Source organism: Vicugna pacos, chromosome 13, assembly GCF_048564905.1.
Source record: "Vicugna pacos chromosome 13, VicPac4, whole genome shotgun sequence".
Taxonomy (NCBI): domain Eukaryota; kingdom Metazoa; phylum Chordata; class Mammalia; order Artiodactyla; family Camelidae; genus Vicugna; species Vicugna pacos.
Window position 1 is genome coordinate 32,615,613 of NC_132999.1, and position 25,042 is coordinate 32,640,654.

At 35.3% G+C, this 25,042-nt stretch overlaps 1 protein-coding gene and 1 pseudogene across 2 annotated transcripts in view; one reads left to right on the forward strand and one right to left on the reverse strand.

Moving 5' to 3' along the window:
- Nucleotides 1–25,042, forward strand: part of SPATA6 (spermatogenesis associated 6) — a 98,553-nt gene that overhangs the window by 49,786 nt on the left and 23,725 nt on the right. The window contains exons 9-11 of one of the 2 annotated variants that reach the window (XM_006200457.4): nucleotides 2,894–2,934; nucleotides 15,978–16,162; nucleotides 19,966–20,065. In XM_006200457.4, the coding sequence (XP_006200519.1) occupies nucleotides 2,894–2,934; nucleotides 15,978–16,162; nucleotides 19,966–20,065 (326 nt within the window). The remainder of the gene's footprint in view (nucleotides 1–2,893; nucleotides 2,935–15,977; nucleotides 16,163–19,965; nucleotides 20,066–25,042) is intronic. The other variant, XM_006200459.4, reaches the window with a different exon arrangement.
- LOC102542521 (large ribosomal subunit protein eL33 pseudogene) lies at nucleotides 2,335–2,642 on the reverse strand (annotated as a pseudogene).

A 25,042-nucleotide genomic window follows, 5' to 3' on the forward strand; every position in this document is an offset into this window, starting at 1 on the left:
ACATGCACACACACACACACAATCTAAATTAGTTCTTTCTTTTTCTTCATACTTAAGTGTGACCCATTCATTAAGGCCCAGCTCAGCTTTCACCTCCTTTAGGAAGTTTTGCCTGATTGCCTTCAACTTTGAGAGATTGATCTCTGTGTTTTTTGTTTTTTTTTTTAATACCTGCACCCCGCTTTGAGTTTTTAGTAGCATTAATTGTGTGTACCATTCTACATATTGCCTGTACCATTCTTATTTAGCCTATTATTTTATGCTGCTGTCCTTCAACTTGGTATAACTCAACTAAAGTAAATTATAAGTACTTCACAACCATGGGCCATGACTTTTATCTCCTTTATCTCTTGCATTTAGAATATAGTTAGTGCCTAATTGCCGTTAAGTGTGGGTAAATGTGAACATTAGGAAACCTCAGATCAAAGTAACAGCTTAATTCATAAAAATGAAAGAAAATTATAAATCTGTCTGAATTAGGGTACATTTATAAATGGTTTGTAGAAAGCAGAAGACATACCAGTGTTTTAATATTACATTAGCTGCCAGAAAGAATGTAGAAATTATCTTAATTTGCAAAGTTAGCATGTTTGGAGAATTAGACTCAGTATGTCCTTATCATTTTTTAATTTCTTGTGCTATTTGTGGCCATGTTGTACATCAGACTTTACAGAGGAGAAGGTGGGCTGGGATTTAGTTTTATTTTGAATTTTGAAAAGTACTTGAAGTAAGTTGAATCTTACTGAAATAAATGGTGAAGTTGGCCTGTGTGGAAGACATTCATGTTTCAGCTACCATTTATAATGGTTCAGGACACTCAGAGAAGAAACAACATCTTGTACTATAAAAGAGAGCTAATTGGCTAATATAGACTATCTGGGTCTCTAATATATAGCCAGTATATTTCTGTACAAGGTAATTTGGGAAGGTAAAATATAGAATATTAGAAATTCTGTTTTTAACTGGAATGTATTAGTAAGGAAATAGAATTGCAAATTATGGTTCTGATTTTCTTGTCTGTTACTGTAACAGAGGTTAGAATGCTTCAAAGTTGACTCCTTTAAGTAATGAGTAAAGCCCAAAATCTGCATCTGCAGTATAGAGGTCTTTATTTTAGGGAAAGATTTAGAATAGTTTATAATCCACTGTTACACTGAACTAGGTACTTTCATAAACGGTATGATTTAATCACCACCATGACTCTCTGAGGTAAGGTAAGCATTGTCATTATACTCTTAAAATGAGGAGTGAAACACAGATTAATTATATAACTTGACCAAAATAATATGTCTGATAAGTGGTAGAAATTGAACCTGGCCTTGCTTGGCTTAGAATTCGATAGTAATGAGGTTGATGATGGTGTTAGTAATATAGTTAGCATTTATTTTATTGCCGTATATGTAATATCTAATGTAATCTTTAAAGCAATATTAGGAAAGAGGTACATCAGATAGTTGAGGAATCTGAGACTTAAAAAGGTTAGGTAATGTGCCTAAGGCCAGATGGAAACTCCTGGGGCCTGAATGCAATGCAGATATATTTGTCAACAAAGTCTTTTACTACAGTGTGCTCCTGCCCTCTAAAGCTGGTCCTGTTTCCACTACACTCACTTGATTCAAGCATGGCCTCCAAGAGTAGGAACACGTGTGGTTTGGCAATTTCTATCAAATCTATATATTCAGATTACATTTCATCATAAACTAGTTTATCAACTAAAATTATCCATTTCATGTAGACAAACTGGTTTATCAACTCAAAATTATTTTGGTCTGTATTCAGAGATCTTCTACTCTAATGAAAATAGTATTTGTGAAATCACTTAATTACTGAAGAACTGATAAAGATTTTTTTTAAGTTTCATTCAATTTAATGAGGGAGGCAGTTGTCCAGCACATTTAATAAACCACAGTACCAAAGCTGAAATACGGGGAAGAGTTATAGATCCATTTGATATGGAAATCTAGGTAAGTTTCATGTTGTATATCTGTGCTGGCTTAAAATTCTGACTCCTGTCCTTTCTGGAATATGCCAGGTGTCTCCATTTGTCCAAAAACTTTTCAGAGGCTAGGTTCAAGTGCTCCAATACCATAAACCTTCCAAGATACTCCTTTCCAGTGTCTCCAACTAAAGCTTATATTAAGATACTTATATCCTATCCTCATCAAAACCCTATTGTCCAAAATCTCTGTGACTGCCGTCTCTGGGCTTCCTTGTACTCTAAATGCCTGATAACCACCACCATTTAAGCACTTAGCAACTGAATTTAGGGCAGAGACTTGTAAGCCATTTAATAAAAATTCAAGAGAATATTTATTTATTTACTCTTCGGTAAGTTTAAATCTTTGAGGGGTACAGCATCACACGGATTCTGTGTCCAATGACCTTAGGAAGGTTGCTTCAGAATTTGGCACAAACCATGCCACTGTGAGCATGAGTTATCTTTACCGATTCCTCTGGTTTTGTCCAATTTTCCACCGGGAGTTACTGTGTTGTTCTTTGCTTTGTACACATAAGCACATCTCTTGCCTAAGTAGAATTCATCTTCCTCTCGAGCATAAACACCTTCAATTTTAAGAGACCTGGTTCCAGAGACCCTCCTTATAGCCATCAAAAATGGCCTTGAACCACAGCCTTCCAGACATATTCGTCATTTTAAGTCCTGTTCCAAGCAGGCCTCCACAGGCTCCAAGGTGGCTGGCAGAGCAAACAGATGCAGATTTTGCCTTGCTCATCATCTTTGTAACATTGTTGAAGGATTTTAAGATCTTTCTGAAAACTGCTGTATGAATTATAAGAAACAGAGTGATAGTAGCAAAAATCAAATATGAAACCAAATTTTCTTCTTTTTGATGGGAAATATTCATAGTTTAATTCTTTTGTAATTCTTTTTCAGATCATTCTCATCTTGGCTGCTACCGACCCAAGGATTATAAGGTATGCAGTATAAATTGCAGAACAGTAATTATCCTAGCTTTCAGATAAGAGCACAAGTACATTTCTTAGAAGTATGGTCAGGGATTATCATGTTCATTTAGTTAAGAAAATGTACAAACAATAATTGTCATATTATGGAATGTCATTATTTTGTCTCCATTATCATGTGGTAGAATAGACTTTTCATTGAAAGTCTTCTTACAAGTGTTCTGTGGCTTTTGATTGTTCATTTGAATTAATTACTTACTGAATGTGTTTGTGTATGTATATGTGTATGTGTGTATGAGAGAGAGATAGAAATTGGTTGTTACTTTGAGTGATATCTCACACAGTAGTATTTCTAAATTTCAGTCATTCATAGAGCATCCTCATAATTTTTATAATAACTGCAGGTAATTTATGCTATCTAAAAAAGTTCACCTTTTAAAAATTTCACCAGTGTAAATGAAAAATCAGTATCATATGCTTTAAATGGATGATAGCCTAAAAATACAGCAAAAACAAAGCAATGTTACTAAATTCTGGCTAGATGACTGTTGTTTTCCAAAGACTCTGAGGCATGGTCTCCGTTTGTTAAAATGAGATAAGCAGTGATAGATGGGTGTAGGAGACGTACCAATAGCCAGCTGAGGATTTCTGATTGAAAGAAAATTGAAAAAAATACATCTTTTCCTTTGTGATTCAGTATTCCTAGTATATGTCCATGTGCCATGTAAAATAATCTTGAATATCATCTAAATTTATTTTGGGTACCATATTAAATTAGCCACTATACATTTTGAGACTGCCCCCAAGTTTGTCTTTTCTGACCCTAAGTGGAAGCGTCTTAATAAGAAGTGGCATTGTATTTGGGAAAACAAAACAAAAGGCATAGCTTTCCTTAGGATACTTTAGTTTATTTACTTCAAAACAGTGTATCCCGTGGTAGCTGACACTGAGTAGCATAGTTCTTTGCTGTGCTGTCAGTGTGGGAAAAGAAATACGGAGCAGTTAAGTGACAAATCAAGGCACCGTGTGACTGAGGGCCCCAGTCTACCAGATTGTCAGATCACCCAGGTGGAACTTTATAAAAATTCATTCCCGGCCTACTAAATTAAAATTGTTGAGAATGGAGACTGGAAATTTTTATTTTTAACAAGTTTCCAGGTGATTCTTATGCAACTCTTTTGCCATCTATCCAAGGATCGGCATTTGAGAACCACTAAACTATAACTATAGCATTTCAATAGAACCATTCCTTGTACTGTGTCTGTACAGGGCTGTGCCCTTGTTTAAGGCTATCCGTAGAGGAGTGTGGGCCTGGCATAATCCACTTGCTGCAGGCCCATCCTTGTACGTGAAATTTATCAAACACATACACATATACTGATATATATGTTTGTGCATGTGCATGTGCACGTACACAACACACACACACACATACACACGTTGAAAAGCACAATGTTCAGTGTTTTACATGGGGCCCAGGGAAGCGCCTTAGTTATAATACCTGAGGGACAAGCCTGTCTTTGTACATATTCTTCAAGTCTTGTTTCACGGTTGGTATTTGTTTATTTTCTTCTTTATTTAAAGTCTACCCTTTTTATTAATCTGCATGTTAATGGCTACTTAATATCTTTACTTCCTATTTTTCCTACTTCTCCATACCTATTGTATCTGCTGCCTCCTTCTTTAAGATTTCTGGCTGCTTGGTCATTATCTACCTTTTGGCCAATCTCAACTCTCTTCACCTTGGATGTATTATAATCAACTGTTCTATAAATACAAAGTTCTTTGAAAAAGAACACATCTTTCAATCTGCCTCTATATGTTTACAGTCTCTTCTTTCTCTGTCTTTTCACTGCTAGATATTCAAATAAACATTGCTTTCACTTTTTTATCCATTACTCCTAAAATATTTGGGGAAAATGAGTTTTATGAGAACTTTAAAAATTAGAGAGTCCTTACACCTCTTTGAAAGAGATAGGAAACCATGTTAGTGGAATTGGGAAGTAGAACTGGCTTTAGATACAAATATGAAATGCATGTGGAATATGTGGTTGATTTCTGGTATCCTTACATCACTTTTAATATCCTCACATACCTTACATTGCCCTGTTAAACTGAGTACCTCTTTGACTTACCAGAATAAAGACTTAATATGTCTTTCCAGATTCATGAAGCTAAGTATAATGTCTTATTCATTCTATCCTTGCTGGCTAGCCAGGTGTATGATGCCTCGTGGACACATAAATGGTTTGAATGTGTGAATGAGTATCACATCAAGTTTAGAGGTCTCTGCTCAGATTTCTGTACTGCCTGTAATTTAGCAACTTCTGTTTCTCCTAAACCTACACACTCTGTTCCCATTATATCATCACTGTCCTTCTCATCCAAGTCATGTTCATATTTCTAGCCCTATATTTCAACTCACCCAATTTATTAGGGTAATGCTTGACGTTCTTACAAACTCTGGTATTTCAGTGTCTTAACACAGTAGAAATTGTTTCTCATTAACAGTCCAATACATCTGTGAAGGCACACCTGCTTCTTAAAAGCCTGGAAGTGAACTAAATTATTTCTTATAGTCCCATGACAAGAAATAGCTACATGGCCATATCTAGAAGCAGGGGGAGGAGGGTGACTAGCAAATAGAGATCCTGGTTAAGCAGCTGTTTTCCACTAAAGAGGGGTCATACATTGTAGTAGACAGCAAACCATATCTGTCACAGTCTATCCGTCTAGCCACCAAATATATCTGCATACCTTTCTTTCCTTACACAGAATATACTTTTGTCTTCTTCAAGGAAAACTACTTGAAGTTATTTGTAGCCACTTGAATCTAGCTTGAAGTTCAGGATCTTTTGGTGATGGATAGGCCAGTCCATCAGATTCAGATGGGATTCCTTATGATCCAGTGGCCTGTGAACTAAGACAAATTATCTCTCCCCTCCTTTACCTTCCTACCCTACCTGAACCTCATTTCTAGTATGTTTTGTTAGAGCAGGGACAGGATAACTGGGGGGGGGGGGGGCTCTTTCTTGCAAAAGGGAGAAATAGAGAATGAAGAGCAGTTCTTAGTCTATAGCAATGATGAATCCTGCTGGGCAAGCTTTGTGAACCTATCAGGCAGGTGCCCTGCTGCCCTGATGGTAGAGGAATTTCCTTTCTTAGACCTTACTCTCCATGGGCCCTGACTCTGCCCTACAGCTGGTTTTTCCTTGTCTGTTTATTATCCAACGTGGCAGTGGGTTATCCTCTCTGAAATGGGTTTGGAGGATTTTGATCTCTTGCAACTGTATAATTTTTCAGCCCACTTCTTGCTGTTAAAAGCTTCGGAGCCTGAGAGCTTTTTGACATAGACTCTTAAAGGCCAAGTTCTTGATTTCGTAGGCAATACAGTTTCCTCAAAAACAGTAGACTTCTTATTTGCTTCCAGTCAGTTTAATGTGTCAGTAAATACACCCAAAGCTTTTTTTCCCCCACTTCTAAATGTAATTCCAGGATCTGATATATTTCTTTGGCTCTTCTGTCTTTTAATGGCACTTACCTTGAGGCCATTTGAAGTCAACTCGGACGGGAAGCAACCCCTTTAATCTGAGTTTTGTCTTAGGATTTAGTTTCTCTGTTTAAAATGTCTAATGAATCTTTGTTGAAAGCTGAAAGCCTTTTTCTGTCTTAACCTTATACCTTTGGAGTCCACACGCAGTTGACACTCACTTTTCCTGACCCTGGGAGCCCTCAGTTACTAGACTCTTCCTGTACTGTTTCGTTTCTGCTCTCAAACTAGTCTTTCCTGAGCTTGTCATTCTTGAAATCCCTTGCCAAATACAAGTAAAAGCCAATACACATTCCTACTCTTGTCCTTTCCAGCTATTTTCCTAGTGGTAACAAGCTTAAAAGTTCTGTGGTCTGTCTTCCAAGCAGTTGCAGGTCACAGTTTAATTAAATATTTTGCTACTGCATTACGCGGATTTTAAAGTTTCAGTCCTCAAACATCTGTTCCCTTGCTTCCTGCTCCCAACCTATAAGCCAATGCAAATTTAGATCTGTGTTAAGGCCAGTGAAGTAAGACACTGGTTTCTGAATTGATTGGGATAATGTTATTTGCTATAGAAATGAACCTCCAAACTTCAGAAGGTTGATATAATAGAAATTTAGTTTTTATTCACATAGTAGTTGAATTTAGGGTACTTCTGATCTGCATGCTATTTTCTCCATTTAGTAGCCCCATTGTATGCTTTTGCCTTACCCTAGAGCTTTGCTGTTCTCTTCACATGGCGGGGGAATGAAGAACCTGGAGAGGCATATCTGTTTCTTAAAAGCTTTGGCCTGAAATTGGCACATAACATTCTTGTCTGCACTCTACACTGATCAGATGGCCACATCTAGATGCAAGGATTGCTTCTCAGCAATACTTCTGCTCTGGGGGAGGGAGAGATGAATGTGGTGGAAGGCTAGCCATTTCTTCTGTCACATCTAGAAAGCCTTGTCCCTCTCCACTCCCAACTACTGTCTTTCACTTTAGGAAAGATGATGCGACTGAAACATTTATTATGCTAGAAATAAAAACTTAGCAAAACTAGAAATGATCTCTGCTTCATGGATATTTCATGATAATGAGGGAGACAGATAATAACAAAATCATAAAAATCAACATACACCTGGAACTGTATCATGGGGGTCATGCACGCTAGCTTGGACTAGTTTGTGTACTAGGAGGATTTGATCTGGTGAAAGAGAATGGAAAAGAGCATCTTGAGGATTGGTGATTGCTCTTGAGCTCTGAAGGTGAATAGGAATTTACTGCATGAAAAGGAGGAAAGGATATGTGCAAGGGAAATGGGGAAATAGCATTTATAAAGGTTCAGAGGTCAGGCAACTAAAAGACCAGTGTTGCTGGAGGTGAAAGACATGTGTCATTATAAACTGAGGCTGGAGCGGCAGATGGGGATCAAATCTTTTAAGTCAGGCTAGGAATTTTGAATATTATCCTAAGTACAATGGGAAACAAATGAAATTATTTTAAACAACAAGGTGACAAGGTTAGATTTGTGCTTTGAATCTATCACTTTTGATTTTAGTGTGGAAAGTGGGTTGGACTGGGAATAGAGTGGATACTAGCAAACAAGTTAGTAGGCTGTTAGTGTGAGAGATGGTGGTGATAGCTTGGATTGGGGTGGGAGTAACAGAGGTCGATTGCAATGGAGATATTAGACAGATATTTAGGATTAAGTTTGATAGAAAAGTAGATATGATAAATGGAAAAGATATACTATGTTCTCCTAGAGAAAGACTCATTATCATAAAGATTTTTCTTCTGTTTAGGGTAATTCGAAAATTAACAGGATCTCAATAAAAATATCTCCGGGCTTTTTTTTTTTTTTTTTTGCATTCCAGGAACTAGGCAAAAATAGGCAGAGAAACTTTGAAAGCAGAGAGCATTGAAAGGCACTTAACCATGCAATGTTAAGAATGACTCTTAAATTTCTGATTTTCACAAGTCAGTGTTAGATGACACCATTATTGAGATAGGAAACGTGTAAAGTTTAGTTTAAAGTTGACAGAATTCTAAATTCTGCTGCAAATTCCTGTTTATCTTGTTTAGACTTTGAAGAGTCTCTGACTATTCAGCTCAGAAACAGACGAGAGCTTAAAAATCAACCATATGGCACTTGGTGTATTCTGAAGGGGATTTAACTTTAAGAAGCCATTGAGCTTTTGTTTCTGGCAGGTCAGATGGGAATGAAAGCAGACAGGAGGAAGGATAGGGATCTGACTGAGGTAGTGGAGGAACATAGGACAGGAGAGAAGAAACAGCAGGATAAAGGCTGCTTCTTGCAATGGGGTGTGGAGGTATCTAAATGAGACATAGTTTTAAATTTTCACATTTAAAAATTTTGCATTAGCCAGCAAACCTTTTAAGGAAGCAATTTTTGGACTCTGAAAAATTTTTTGGAATTTTTGTTCTGCCTGTTAAGTACAGACCACTGGATGTGTGGGATTTTGCTCCTTTTTGTTCCAACTTTCAAATGAACAGTTTTGTTCATATAAAAAATCCTCCAAAGCAGCCACTGTCATTCTAAAATGCTTGGTGAAATCATTTTGTTTGGAGCAACCAGTACACATTTAAAATTATAGTGTAAATACATATGTGAAGATTCAATCTTTCTTTGAGGGAGCATGGACCTAACCTGAAACACAGGCATAAGAGTCTGGCAATGTTGGTCAAAATTTGTACACCTTGTATCTTGGGCTCCAAACTAGGTTGATGTCTTAAATTGGCAACCTGACAAATCTAGGAAGATGGAAGGTTTGGTAGCAATTTCTTCCAAAGGTTTTTCCCCTGCCATGGAAAAAAAATTAGAAACTGAGGACAGTTTTCATGATATTCTGACAAGTGACCCAGAGCAGAATTTTTACTAAGGATTCGGGTATGATAAGAACACCTGAACCTATCAGTCCTTGGGCCTGGCTCGAGGGTGGCTTCAGTAGCTTATGCCTGTTCACTTCTTTATGAACTTCCCCTTACAGACTCACAGCAAAAAGTGACAAAGACGGAGAGAAATATATTAGTATTGTCAGGAATATGACAGATTCACACTGGTTTAGCTTTTAAATCTGACCAGATAGTGAAGAGTTCTACATTCCAGCAAGACAAAGTAACTCCGCATTTGGGAGCTTTATGAAAAGGAAATCAAATCCAGACTCAACACCAAGATTCACTTCGCTCGCTATTGTGGTCAGAGAGACCCCCCAAGGAGGGAGGCCCAAGAAGTCCCAGAGGAAAGAGTAGTTTCTAAGTTGAGAGTCCTCAGTTAGCTGGGGCAGCAGTGGGGCGGGGGCGTCGGTGGTGGTGATGTCTGTTTGGATCTTATTGGACTTCCAGGATTGTCAACTGCCAGCTCACTGAAAGACTACCACAATTACTGAATAATCTGATGATGTCGAGCAAAGCTGAGTTTATGACGGAATGCAGTATGGGAGAGCACCACCTTCACAGTCTTAGTAACTCGCTGAAAGGTTATGGGTAGATATTCATAGGGTTTGGGGCTCTGGGCTCCAGTGTTTTAAGGTAAGCCTTTTAATGAGGGAATCTAACTGGCAAAGTTTCTGATTTAAAATTTAGGATTAATGGACCCAAAGGTCAGGGTCTTAAAGCAAGTCCTGACAAGTAAACGGGTATTGGATAAGGAATGGATTTGTCCAGCTGAGTGATTTCTTGTCCTGAGAAGTGAGCTGTTTACCCAGATTAAGAATCTGTTGTTTTAAGAAGGGAGCTGATTGATGATTGAACAGACAGTTGTTGAGGCAAATGACTTATGGGAAGGTTTGGAAGCAAATAATGAAGCTACTTACTGGTTTATAGCATTATTATCCTGGCAAGAATTTCATGAAACTCACGGTAAAGTCATGTTGAGGTAGGTGGGCCTCAGTTCTTTGTTCTGTTAGTTAATCCATGTGAATGCTGATGGTTTCAGTTCTCACATATATATATATACGCTTTTTCATTAATGTGTTATGCATTGTTAGGTTTCTTCCCAGAAATCTTACAGTTTTGATTCCCATTATAAAGAGTGTTTTATGTAAAAATTTCATTTTTGTGTGTTTTATTGATGTATAGGTTTGAAATCGATTTTTGTGTAACATTCTTGTCTTAGATATTCTTGAACTTTTTAGTAGAGGATACCGTATCATCTGCAAAGAATGAGTTTTATTCTGCCTTTCAAATTATTTATCTTTACTTACTCAGATCTTCAATACCTTGTCAAATAAAAGTGGATGGATAGTGGATGGGGATGTGGCAGAGATTATGTTGCTTATTGGCTATTCATGTTCTCGCCCATATTTTCAAGGCCTCTTGCAGGTATGTGAGGCCTAGTTCCAGCCAATGGGCTGTGCATGGAAATTATGTGGCTCCTTCCCAGGGTGAAGCATAGAACTGATATGAACTCTCTCTTGTTACAGTGACAGTGAGGCCTCATGTTCTAGATGGTGCAGCTATAAGTTGTTCAGCCTGTCTCAACAGCATGGGTCCTTGGGCAATTTTGTGAAGTGTGATCTCTTGCTAACCTATATTACCATAAAGTAGAGGGAGAAATGAACCTTTATTATTTTAAGCCATTAATTTTCAAACATGATTTGCAGCCTGATATGCTGCAGCATACACTAATACTGTGTGCATTCTTGTCTTGATCCTGTGTTTGATAAGATTGTGTTGAAGGTTTCACACCTATGAATGTTATTTGCAGGAGATTTTTGTAAAATATCCTTTAGCAAGTTAAGGAAGTTCCCTTTGAAATTCCTTGTTTACAAAAAATACATTTTTTAAAATTATGGGTGGATGTTGGATATTATTGAATACTTTTTCCAGCATCTATTGAGTTGATTCAAAAGGAGTGTCCTCAGCAAAACTGAGAAACTGATCTCAGTTGCCAGTATCTGCTTCTCTGCCTTTTAAATCAGAAGCACACTTTGTTCTTACTATCCTGTAGGTAGTACCTACTGCATTTCTCTCCTATAGCCTTCATTCTCAACTACTTCCCAGCAAATTCCATTAGAATTATTTTTATTTACTTCTTAAGTTTTGTGTCCCATGACAAAGGAGAAATTTTAAAGCACAGTGTGTAGTACCAGGCACTAAAAGGGCTTTCAATAAATATTTGTTGGCTAAGTGAATTTCTTGGTTCCTATTTATACTTAGTGGTTAATTTCCTTTTCCATTAATTTGACCTTGAAGTTCCTGTAAATATAAAATTTTTATGGCCATCAATATAATTTAATTTATCAACTTATTGTATGAGCGACTTTTCAGGAATCTTATTTCATAAGTATGGTATAACCAAACCGTTGTATATCACATATTTGAAAAGTATGTCATTCACATAATTACATTTATTAATTACAATGAATTTAGTGTATGAAATTTTCTTTTCAACCTGTAACAGTTTCATATTGGTTTAAAAATATTGGATTATTTCTTGATGCATGTCAACATTTGCAATACTGGAATTGTTACATTTCTGACATCTTAGAAAAGACATTTAAAGAGCTATTTCCATAAATGTAAAAAAACTATGCTGAAATATGAAGATTGCAGGAAACAGAGGAAATAAACTCAATCCCTCTGCTTTGTGTTTTTGTTAATTTTTTCTTGTTTATTTTTTGTAGCAAACCTGTAAGATTACTTCCCCAGTTTACAGATAAGAAAACTAAAACTTAGAGTAAATCACTTGCTCAGGGCACATAGCAAGCATGGATTTGAACTTAGGTCTTGGACCCTAAGCCAGTGTTCTTGAGGAGTCATCCAAGAAATGTAATTCTTCTGTAATCAAAGAGATAATATTCCATTTGGTGTTTTGGAAGTGGATAAGCAACCTATGGATAACCCGTAAGAGCCTATGAAAGTGTTTCTTAAGCTAAGACTTAGGGTTGAAAGTTTGAAGTGGATTCTTATCAAAGACTCACCCTTTATTATACTTTCCATTCCCCCATTTGGGTATAAAACTTTCCAAAACAAATATTTACTCTAATTCTATGGAAGGAATACATCTCAGCTATGTTCCCATTGGGCAATTACTTATTGCATATCTATTTAGTTCTAATTTCATTCCTCGTTGTTTTATCATTACTTGTTTTTTCATGTCTCTCATTCTGGATTGTAATTTCTTTGAGGTCTCCTATTATATTTATCTGTGATTACTGTCTCCTACCTTGCTCAGTACTTTATACGTAGAAGATGCTTGATAAATGTCAGATAGCATTGAGTTACAGCACTCAAGTTTCTCTACAGTGTGCCCCTCTCCACCTCTATGCTATTCTCTCTGATTACTTTCCTACACAGATAGCCAAGTGATTCTAGTCATTGTTTATCTTTCCTTGTGCCTCTTCCTCCACTTGGAATGCCCTTTCTCCCCTTTTCTCTACTGATAGCCTTGATTCCAATCCCACCTCCTCCATGAGACCTCCACCATTTAGACCATTAGAAGTCTTTAAACTTCCTTCTGCAGACATTGTCATTAGGGGGTGTTTGCCTCTTAGCGTATCTCTCTGTCAGTTTTCTTTGTGTTAATACTCGTCTCATCTGGATTGTGAGTTCACCTCTCTAGATCTGTGTGTTAGCTAATAGTTGTTCAAGACATTCTCCGTGAATATTCCTTTTTTAAAATTAATTTGTGTATTTATTTATTTTTTAATGGAGGTACTGGGGATTGAACCCAGGACCTCAGTGCATGCTAAGCATGCACTCTACCACTGAGCTATACCTTACCGTGCTCAGTGAATATTCTGATAGAGAAAAGCTCAGTTGTAGTCACCTAAAAGAGGCTTTATTTAAACCACTACTGACTAGTTTGGGGAGAAATTTTAGTAAAAAAAAATGAAGTGGTCTGCCAGTCAACATGATTCAATTGGCATTGAGATTAATGAAGAGAAAATAATCTACTATAAGCCAAGTGGCTCGTATTTGGATATAATTCTAGAAACATCATTACAGCACTTTTTTTCCTTTGCTGTCTGTCTCAACATATACACTTATTTTTGTTGATCATGGACCTCTTTGATCATGTTTTTGACATTCACTATGTTTTTACTTTGTCTCTGTGAACAGCAAATGGTAGAGCATTTTTCAGTTTGTTTTTTTTTTTATTCAATCTGTGTGACATTTCTTGGTCAGTTATTTGGGACTGTAACTGAGTCATTTGAATCACATGCTGCTTGGTTCTGGGATGAAAGCTTGATTCTCCCAGCTGACTGCTGACTCACCATATGTTGCTGTAATTCTGGAAAGCCATGAAAACTGTGGTAGCGTTGAAGCAAAAAGCTGTGTTGGAGTGGTGTTTTAATAATAAATGACTTATATTTTGTAGTATGACTAATTCATACATCTAGACATTCTGCAAGATACTTTAAATAAATGATGGAAGGTCTATAAAATAGCTATTGCTAACCCTGTTTTTCATATGAGGGAAATAAATCTGAGAAAGATTGAAGGTCAAATTGACCTTCTGAAAGGTCAGATATTTAGTGAATAGTAATTGCTAGGACAGAAGCTCATAAAGGCAGGGACTTTTTTTGTGTTCACTGTTGTAGTCTCAACAAAACATGGTGACTGGAAGTTAAGTATTTGTTATATAAATGCAATTCCTTTCCCTCATTCTTTCTTGAACTCAACTCTAGATTATCAGTCCTATCACTCCACCAAAGCTACTCTTATTGATATTAATGGTGACCTCCCTATTGGTAAAACCCAAAGGTCCATTCCTAGTCCTTTCTACCTTGATCTATCAGCAATACTTGACCCAGTCACTCTCCTCACTTGAAATACATTATTTAATTGACTTCCAGAACAACACATTCCCTCTTTCTTCCTCTCTTTCTCTGGCCATTCCTCAGCCTGTCCCCTTCTCATCTTCCCAGCCTCCAAACAGTGGGGCATTCCCAGGGCTCAGCTGTCAGATGTTTTCTAATTACACTCACTTCCTTGGTGATACCACCTAGTGCCATGTCTTTAAATACCGTTTAGACCCTGGTAATCACCAATTTATATCTTTAACTTGTACTCTTCTCCTTAACTCTAATAGTTTGGATGATTGATAGAGATTTGAAGGTCAACATATCCAAAACCAGACTCCTAATATCTTACTCTTCTATCATCTTGTTGGAAGGGTATAATTAATTCAGACAAACTCAGTTCTTTCAGTTGATTTGACCAAAAAACTTGGATATTATCATTGACAGTCTATCGGCAAATCCTGTTTGCTGTATCTTCCAGATGACTTCTGAATCTGATCACTTTTCACCTCCATTGTTACCACTCAGAGTCAAGCTGCCATTCTTTCCCGTATTTTGTTGTAATAGTTTCCTAGCTGATTTACTTGCCTCTGCCCTTGGTCCCACTATGGGCTCTTCTGGTTTTTTTTTTTCCCTTTTGTATATACATATACATATACACACACACACACACACACACACACACACACACATATGTATTTATTTATTTGTTGAAGTATAGTCAGTTTACAATGTTGTGTCAATTTCTGGTGTACAGCATAATGCTTCAATCATACATGAACATACATATATTCATTTTCATATTCTTTTCCACCATAAGTTACTGTAAGATATACTGTATAGCACAGGGAACTATAGGCTGTTTTTAACACAGTAACCAAGGAGATCTTATTTAAAAAAACATTTTTTTTTCTTTTCTCTATTCAGAATAGAAGACTAAATTCTTAAAATCTTCCTTTTTTACTTCATTTTCCACTGGTCAGTCTAGCCCTGTTGGCTTTCCTGCTATTTCTAATATATCAAGCATGCCCCCTCTCCCACCTGCAGTATCTTTGTATTTATTTTTCTCTTTTTCTGGAATGTGCTTCCTACGGATGTCCCCATGACTTAGGTCTTGTGGTCTTTACTAGGGTTGTCAGGCAGTTACTTCTTAGATCTTTACAAGAACAATCTTCTCTGTGAAGTCCCCACTGACTATCCTTCCCTATATACTCCTCCTACCCCACCTATGGTATTTTATTTCCTTCCCATGGCATTTACCATCCTTTGACATACTATATATTTTACCTATTTATCTTGGGGGGGGGGTGTGTGTGTGTAACTCTATCTCTCCTTATTAGAATGTAAATTTTTATTAAACTATAAGTTCTACAAGGGTAGGGGTTTATTAATTTATCTCTCTTGGTTTACTGTGAAACAATGAATGAGTACTAGGGCTAGAATTCTGTTTGGTCTCACAGCTAAACTAGGCTATTATTAGTTTATGTGTATTTGTCCTTTGTTTTATATGTACTGCCCTATCTTTACTCCATTCCTACTCAAAAGCCCTTAGAATTGATAAAGTTATATAAATTTTAGACATGTAGAATGAATAATCAGGTGTAGTTAATGTTTAATCATACAATGGTAATAATGATTGCTACATTCTGAAATTTACCTGCAAATATAGCTCTGGCATTATATTTGGGTTTTTTACTTTTACAAAAGTTGTATGTGTATGTATAAAATGTGACTATGTATATCATGTGTGTACATATGTAATTTTTAAACAGGTTATCAGAACACCTCATGGGAGAGACTTCGATGACTCTTTGGAAAGGTGTGATGAATATTTGAGCTCAAGGTCATGTAGCAAGCCCCAGCATTCAGCCAGAACCTTACTCGTTCATTCAGCACCCTCAACGGTGCCAAAGCATTCTCCAAGCCCTGTGTTAAATCGAGCTTCTCTCAGGGAAAGGTAATGTTTAGCCTCTATTTCTGTACTAAATTTTTGAATAATCATCATTAAAAAAGACAGGCAGCAGTTATTCATATAGTGATTTCAAGAGGCTTAGTTTAATTTTTTTTGGAACATATTGCATATTATGTAGTGTTAGATACTCCTTCCCCAGTCCGATTCTCTTGAAATGAGTTAATTAACTGTGTGAGTTTATTAATTAGGGTCACTTTAACCCTAATTAAATATTATAGTTCACAAAGTGAAAAATTGAGTATGCAATAATTTGTTTTTAGTAGATTCATAGGGATTTAATATTATAGTCATGGTTTTTGCATAAAAATACCGTAGGTTATACTTTCCTTTTAGTGATAATAATGAAGGTATATATTGTTGGTAGATGGTACCCATTTTCCTCAAGTTACTTACCCCCAACTTGCCAAGAGAATCTTAACCATGTAAAGATTCTAGCTCTCCCTCTAAAAACACTTTGGCAACCAAAGCTAGACACTTATTATAACTTGAATGTGAAAGAAATAATTCCTCTTCATCTGCTTTTGTTGTTGTTGTTGAATCCAAATTGGAAATTCTTTGCCTTTCTCACAGTTAGTAACATAGAAAACAAGAGTTGTCGTAAATCACACACACAAAAAGGCAAAACCAAAAACCCAACTCTGGGAATTTAAGAAATTTTATAGAAATTTGAAAACCTAAGAGTTATACCATCAACACGTGGAAACAATCCATCTTTACAGATGGTATCAAAAAGCTCAAGTAGCACACTAAATTCCTACGGCATATTAGGGCCATCAGACATAAATGACAAAGTTTAAGTGAGCTGTAGAGAGTCTATCAAAAGTTCGTCTGAGAACTGATGATTCAAAACAAGAATGTGTCAGTCTGGAAACTGCACTAAAACATCCCTGTTTTAAACAGATAGATTTGTCTGTTTCCTCATTAACGCTGTGAACACTCGAAATGGGTATATGCTGAAGACTCTCATCCTGAGATAGGGAATTTTGATTAATGTTGCTTCAAGTCTATTAGAATCATGCCTAGGGAGATCATCAAGTTCAGATAGGTAGGTAGGTAGATGGATAGATAGATAAAAAGAAGTATCTATATGTTTATATAGGGAGATATGTGTCTATGTGTATGTGTATCTGTAGGCTTTAAAAGTTCCAGAGAAGTTCTTGAAGAGGGTTTTTCTGCTGAAGTCTGATAACTTGCATCTCAATTATCAGGGAACTGTCTCTGATTTCCATGTCTGCTCAGGTGTTCAGTCTGTCAGTTGGTCTCCTTTTACTTACTTTTAGAATTAAGCACTTGTGTTTTTCTTGATTGGGTTCTTTGCCATATCTGTAGTTTTTCAAGAATTTTTTTTACCTGTATCTCCTTGTATGTACTTTTATTAAGATTGTTTTATTTTTCTGCATTTTTGCATATTTTGCAGAACTCTCCAATTGTCTACCACTATAGTAAAATGTCAGTTTTAGTCTTGTGTTATTTTATCCTTGTATATAATTTTGTCCCAGTTTTTAAAGTCTGTCCTATGCAGGTTTTTAAATTCTTCATTGAGGCTATTTTCAAAAATTCTTCATTTAGAATAGCTAAAGTCAATTCTCCCTTTTTCATATTTCATTGCAGGGCATGGTTTAGAGTAGATAGCCGCATTTACACATTTATTTTGATGTTGGGCAGTAGATGTGGTTAAGCTCTTTGCTAGAAGGAAATCAGTGATTCAAATATTAAACAATATTACATATTTTCCCTGTGACTTGAGGAAGTGTGGGGTACTTTTAAAATAAAAGATATAATGGCATTTTAGTTTTGAGTATAACTTCAAATTTTATTGGGGTATGTTCTAAGGTAAGTGAACTTTTCTACATTCACCTCTACTTTGAGGATATTTTCTGAAAAAAGATCCCTGTCTCGTCTCTAAAGGAGAGTAAAATATATCAATTTGTCTTTAAGACGTATTACTAGGAACAAAAACATTTTGTATTTTTAGCATACTCAGGGCCACATCTTTAAATATAAGACATTCTCTGATCTATCTTTTAGGCCACTGAGAAATATACTTTCAGGGTGTTTATATAGTCCCTTGGAATCAATAAATAATTTAAACTGATATAAATGTAGATTGTATGTTCCAGGCAAAATTGGGAGTATGACAGAACATACAGCTCTCGTTTATCTGGGTAAATATTCATTAAAATTAAACAAGTTTACCTCTGAGATTGCTGTAAAATACTGACTCCCTAATCGTGTATATATATAAGCAGACTTTTGAAAACTTTATCAGTGACTCTTAGCAAATGAATTTCTGTATTTATAGTGAGGGCCCTTTTTCTTTAAGCCTATTTAAAGAATATCTCCGACAGAGTTAGTGCACCATAAGACGGTTTCAATTTTGATTATAAGTATTACATTTCGGAAGCAGTTTTCTTCTCAGAGTATAAACATTAATATTATGACTTATAATTTATATTAGCTTGTAGAGTTATTACTAAAATCAGACTAAGAAATAATAGCAAATCTAATTTAAAAGGAGCTGATATTCTTTTCAGTCATGCTTAGGTCTTGCTTTTTGTAAATGGAGTTCGATTATTAGGCAATCATTTCTTATACCACAGCACAGACTAGTGGATCCTCTCATAGTATCATGGAAAAGATCCTCTTGGAGCTGCATATTTGGGTCTCAGATTTTCTAGATGTGTTACATATGTAGCAAATAACAAAATCTGCCAATATATTTTCCTAGATGCTGTAACACTTCCTTTTACAAATGCAGGAGATTAAAATTTAGATGTAGATGATCATCCATTATTGATTGCATCCTTTTAAACAGATTATATAAATCATTTATCCTGCTTAATAGTTTATACTTTGTGTAAAAGTATAAAATTGTTACTTTGTGAAAACAAGCTGGGAGATAAAAGACAAAGTTTTAAGCAACCTATTAGGATTTTAGTACTCATTCCTTTATAAAGGAATTATCAAGAACACTTCATATATAATCAGATGGACCTGGAAATTTTCATTATTACTTGCATAAAACAAAGTAGCCTAATTATGCTAATGCTAGTTTCCAGTGTGGGAAGGGCATGAGAAAGAGGAATGGTTGCTTTATTTCTTCTTTGACGTCTTTAATTCCAAGACTAGACTCTAAGTCATATTTTTCTTTCTTATTGTTCAATGTATTTTTAAGTACACTTACCATATAGCAGAGACTACAGAAGTGATATCATCTGTGCTGAGACGGGATCACTCAATGTTTATTTCCCCTGATATTCTAAAGGAGTAAGAGCAGTATTGGATTCCAAATAATATTTTCATCAATTGTAAACATTTTGTTTCATTTCATATTAGTTTTATTTTTCTGTATGCAGAAAGGAGTTTCTTCCATATTTAAGAAAAATGATTAAATTACTGGAAAATGAGAACCAATTTTAGAGGTATTATATGTGAAATCATTGTTCTAATATAAAAAATCTATATATTTAGAGATAAAATTTCAAAGAATTATGTATAGAAATTGTTAAATGGTCAGATAAATAGATATGCTCTCCAAAAAGCATGTCAAACCTTATTTTTAAGGCTATTTATTTAATATATTGTTAGGACTTAATACTACAATTGAGAATCAGTACCTGATTTTATATCTGCCTCTTATCTTTGGTCAAAGGAAGAAAATATATTATTCTAATCTTTATATGTTATCACATATGTATAAGGAAAAAATGACTTTCTTTCTGGCATTTGGAAAGATTTATTTTCCTCTCCCTCTGGCTACAAGTCACCTTTGTTTTTTATGCCTACAGATTCCATTCTGATTGGTGTTCACCTTCAAACTGCGATGAGATACATGACCGGGTAAAAAATGTCTTGAAATCACATCAGGCTCATCAAAGACATTTATATGTTAGTTTCTAAATTTTTCTCTTGAAGGCTTTTTTAATTAGGCGTGAAAACCACCCAAGATGCTTAAACCTCGCAATATTTAATCACTGTGAAGGAAAAGAAAAAATACAAGCTCCATTTGATGGAAGTCAGTGGTTTTGCTAAAGGCAACATAGCTAACTTCCTGCTTGACCTGAGTCATTATGCAAAATGTTTGACACAGATCAGGTGAACTATAAATGATAACTATCTCATAAAGAATCAGTAAGTAGTGACTTTATGATAATTTTTTCCACAGCCTTCAAAATATGAGAACTCGTTATTTTGTGGCCCAGTATAAAGCAATTCCATTTCCTGCAAATAGATTTGCTATAAATGGTTGAATGAGAGAGGGGATGAGACATATGTATTTTAAAGAAGTTTCCCAGCTATTTTTATGTTAATTAAATACTTAAAAGAGGAAAAGAGCAGGTCAGGTTTATCAGGTTTAATGTTAGAGAACATCAACATAAGAATACTTTCTGAGAAAAGGCAAATAAACATATATAGGAATGACAGCTAGGAAATAATTACAGTCTATCATTCACTTTGTGTTTGATTCCCAGTTTTAGTCATTAGTTTAAAAACAATTATTTATCATGTGTCATGGGCACATGTCATTGGGCACTAAGCTTGGTCCTGGGGATATAACTGGATTATGTGACATTGACCTCAGTTTGTACTGTTGAAAGTTTCTGTATGCGTATCGCTTTTAAATTAAACTCGTTTTCAAAATATGGTATACTGATAGATAGTCCCAGCGGCTGCCGCTCCCAGAGTTAACATTGTCCTCACTTCTAATAGCAAGCTTAGTATTGCGTATTTTGATCTTTATACAAATGACATCCTACCATGTCTTTTCATTTTCTCTTCTTGACTTACTTCGTTTTGTTTTTGCAATTCAGACATTTTTGCAATGCAGACATCTTGTTACACAGTTCTTCACTCTTGCTGCTGCATGGTGCTTCATTGTGTAAAAATACTACCATTGGTTTATTTGTTCCTCTATTGATGGACATTTGGGTTTGTTTTTGGTTTGAGCTGTTATAGTACTGCTATGAGCAGCTCATGTGTCCTTGCGTAACACTGTATATATTTGATTTGGGTTTGTCCCTCTAGTGGAACTGCTCAGTCATTGGGTGTATAAATATTCAGCTTTCCTAGATACTGCCAAAGACTTTTCCAAGTGATTTTAATAGTTTACACTCCTGCTACCAATGCGTGTGAGTTCTGTTTGTTTCACATCCTTCACATCCTCACAACTACTTGATGGGGTGTGTGTGTGTGTGTATTTTCATTTTGGCATTTTGATAGGTAAGACATAGTTTATCACATAATTGTTTTAACTTGCTGTTTCCTTATGACTATTAATATGTTTATTGACTATTTGGATATCCTCTTTTGTGAGTACTTGTTCAAGTTATTTGCCTATTTTTGTGCTGAGTTGTCTCTATTTTGGTTTGTTAAGCGTTCCATATAGATTCTTGAGATGAGTTCTTAGATATGTTTTGCAATTTTCTTTTTCCACTCTGTGCCATTTCATTTTCTTAATGATATCTTTTGAGGAAATTTCTTAAGTCCAATGAATCCAATTTATCATTTTTTTCTTTTTTGATTAGCATTTTTAGAAGTTTTGTCTTGTCAATGGAAATAATCAACAATCTATAATAGGAATAGAAAAGAATTTTATTAGAGCCAGACTGAGAACAATAGCCCAGGAGATTTGAACTGTGAAGGAGAAGTGCTTGAATTGTGTTCTGCTGGACTGCAAAATGGAGGAGGCTGACAGAAGCAAAAACTGCAGAGTTACTGTTAGTTACTTGCTCTCTAGTTTACTTTCTTTTAAAATGTTCTCTAGTTTGCTAATCCTGTATTCTGCTAGGTTTATATTGCTGTTAAATTGTTTGAAACTTCTTGAAAGACAACTTTCAAGAACTTCTTGAAAGACATAAGCTACCAAAGCTAACTCAAGAAGAGATAATCTCAATGGTTGTATACCTATTAAGTAAATTTAATTTAAAGTTAAGAATCTTCCATAAAAGAAAACCCTAAATCCAGAGGTTTTCTCTAGTGAATTCTACCAAATCTTTATGGAAAACATAATGCCGGTCTTACACATTCCTGAAAATAGAAGAAAGAATACTTCCCAGGTTGTCTTGTGATATCAACATGTACTCTAATGCCAAAACCAGACCTTATAAAAAAAATATAGACCAAAATCCCCCATGAACATGTATGTAAAAATCCTTAACATTATACTAGTAAATTAAATCCAGCAGTATATAAAAATGAAAATACATCATAATCAAATGGGCTCATTCCAGAACTGTAATGTAAATTCATTCTATTAACAGATTAAATATGTATTTGTTCTCAGTGCCATTTCAATAGACACAGGAAAAGTATCCAACAAAATTCAACTATCTTCATGATAAACACACTTAGTAAAATTCAGGTAGAAGGATACTTCCTCAACCTAATAAACAACATCTTTGAAAAACTTAGAGCTGACATTATCCTTAGTGGTGAAAGCCTGAATGCTTTTCCCCCTAAGTTTAGAAACAAGGCAAGCATACCCCCCTCTCATCATTCATTTAGTGTCATACTGGGAGTCTTAGATAATGTAGAAATACAAAAAAATAAGTAAAAGACATATAGGTTAGAAAGAAAGAAACAAAACTTTATTTGCAAAGAATATGGTTATCTATATAGAAAATTCCAAAGGAGCTATAGAAAAGCTTCTAGAACTAAAAGTGAGTTTAGCAATGCCACAGAATACAAAAAAAAGTATTTTTTTCCTATATACCAGCAAGGAACAATTGAAATTTTAAATAAGAAAATTCACACAGTTTACAATAACACCAGAAATTAAACTACTTAGGTATAACAGGATTACACCTCATGCAGGATCTGCATTATGAGAACTACAAAGACACTGTTGAAAGAAATAAAAGAAGATAGAACTAAATGAAGAGAAATACCATATTCATGGACTGGAGGACTCATTATTAAGAGGTCTTTTTTCCCCAGTTTGACCTCTAAATTCAATGAAATCGTAGAACTCCCATCAAGTTTTTAGATAGATATTGACAAGCTGTTTCTACAATGTATATGGAAAAGCAAAGGAACTTGAAAACCCATAACATTTCTGAAAACAAAGTTGGAGGACACACTACCTAATTTTAAGACCTACTGTAAAGCGCAGCAGTGAAGACTATAGTATCGACTAAATTATAGATGTAGATACCAAGGAATAGAATAGATACTCCATACAGAGACCCACACAAATACTGATTTTTGACAAAAGTGCAAAGTCAAGTAAATGGAGTCTTTCCATTTGTTGTCTTTTCAATACATGGTTGTGGACAAACAAAAACAAACTTCTTGATACATAATTCAAAATATATTGTAGCCCTAAAACATAGTAGAAAATCCATTTAGTTTATATTTAGAAATGATTTTAGATATAACACCAAACAGTCTATAAAGGAAAAATATTGTTAAACTTCATTAAAATTAAAAACTTTTGCTCTATGAAAGACATTATTAAGGAAATAAGAAGACAATCATTCTCTGAATGAAAATATTTACAAATCACAGATATCATCAACTACTTAACATATATAAAAATAACTCTTCAGACTCAACAAGAAAATAAATAACCCAGTTTAAAATGGGCAAATGATCTGAACAGACATTTCATCCAATTAACATTGAGAAAATGCTGAATAGTCATTGTAGAAATGCAAATTAAAACTACAGAGATACCGCTACACACATATTAGAATTGTTAAACAAAAACAAATCTCCACCCCCATCCTACCCCCCAAAAGCAGTAGCAAAAGCTGTCAAGGATATGGAATGAGGAATTGTCATTCAGTGCTGGTGGAAATGCCCAAAGATACAGCCACAGCCACTTTTGAGGACAGTTTGAAGGTAGTTTTGTGTAAGTTTAAACATATACCTAGCAATCCTACTCTTAGGTATTTCCCCAAGTGAACTGAAAGCATATCTTCACATAGAAGCGTGTAGGTGAATGTTTATAGAAACTTTATTCATCATCACCAAAAACTGGAAGCAACCAAGATGCTCTTTAATTACGTATGGTGAATAAACTATGGTACAGCCATTCAATGGAATATAATTCAGCAATAAAAAAGAACTATTAATTTATGCTAGAATATGATGAATATTAAATTTAGTTTGCTAAATTAAAGAAGCCAGAATCCCAAAGTCACATATTGTATGATTTTATTTATATGACATTGTTAAAATAGCACAAGTTAGGGCATGCAGAAGCTGTCAACTACAAAGAAACCAGCCTTACAGGGGAATTTTTAGGGTCCAAGAACTGATTGATACACCAGTGTGATTGATATATGACTATGCATTTGTCAAAACTTCTAGAAAAATGTACATTAGAAAGAGTTAATTTATTGTATGGAATTTAAAAGTGTTTTATTGGGTCTTCTAGAGGATTTGATGTAGATTATAATAAATCTAGCAGTATTAAAAATATAAGACATGTCTTTAAATTAGCTTAAGTAAATTACTTTGGAATATAATATTTTGGCTGAATGCTGTAAAGCTAAAGCCAAAAAAGCTATGTAATCACTATGTTCTTGTTTAGGGATCAGCAAACTTTTTGGAAAGAGCCAGATAGTAAGTATTTTGTGTGTGTGTGCCATGGGGTCCTTGTCACAACTATTCAGCTCTGCTAATGTGGCACAAAAGCAGTCACAGGAGCATGTCTGTGTTCCAGTAAAACTTTATCCCTGTGCAATAAAATGTGAATTTCATGTAATTTTTATGAAATATTCTTTGTCTCTTTCCCTTCAATCATTTAAAAATGTAAAAATTACTCCCAGCTATCAGACCATACCAAAACAGGCGACTGGCTAGAGTTGCCCCGGGAGCTGTTTGCCAACCCCTGCTCTAGTAGATAAATGTGTTCCATGC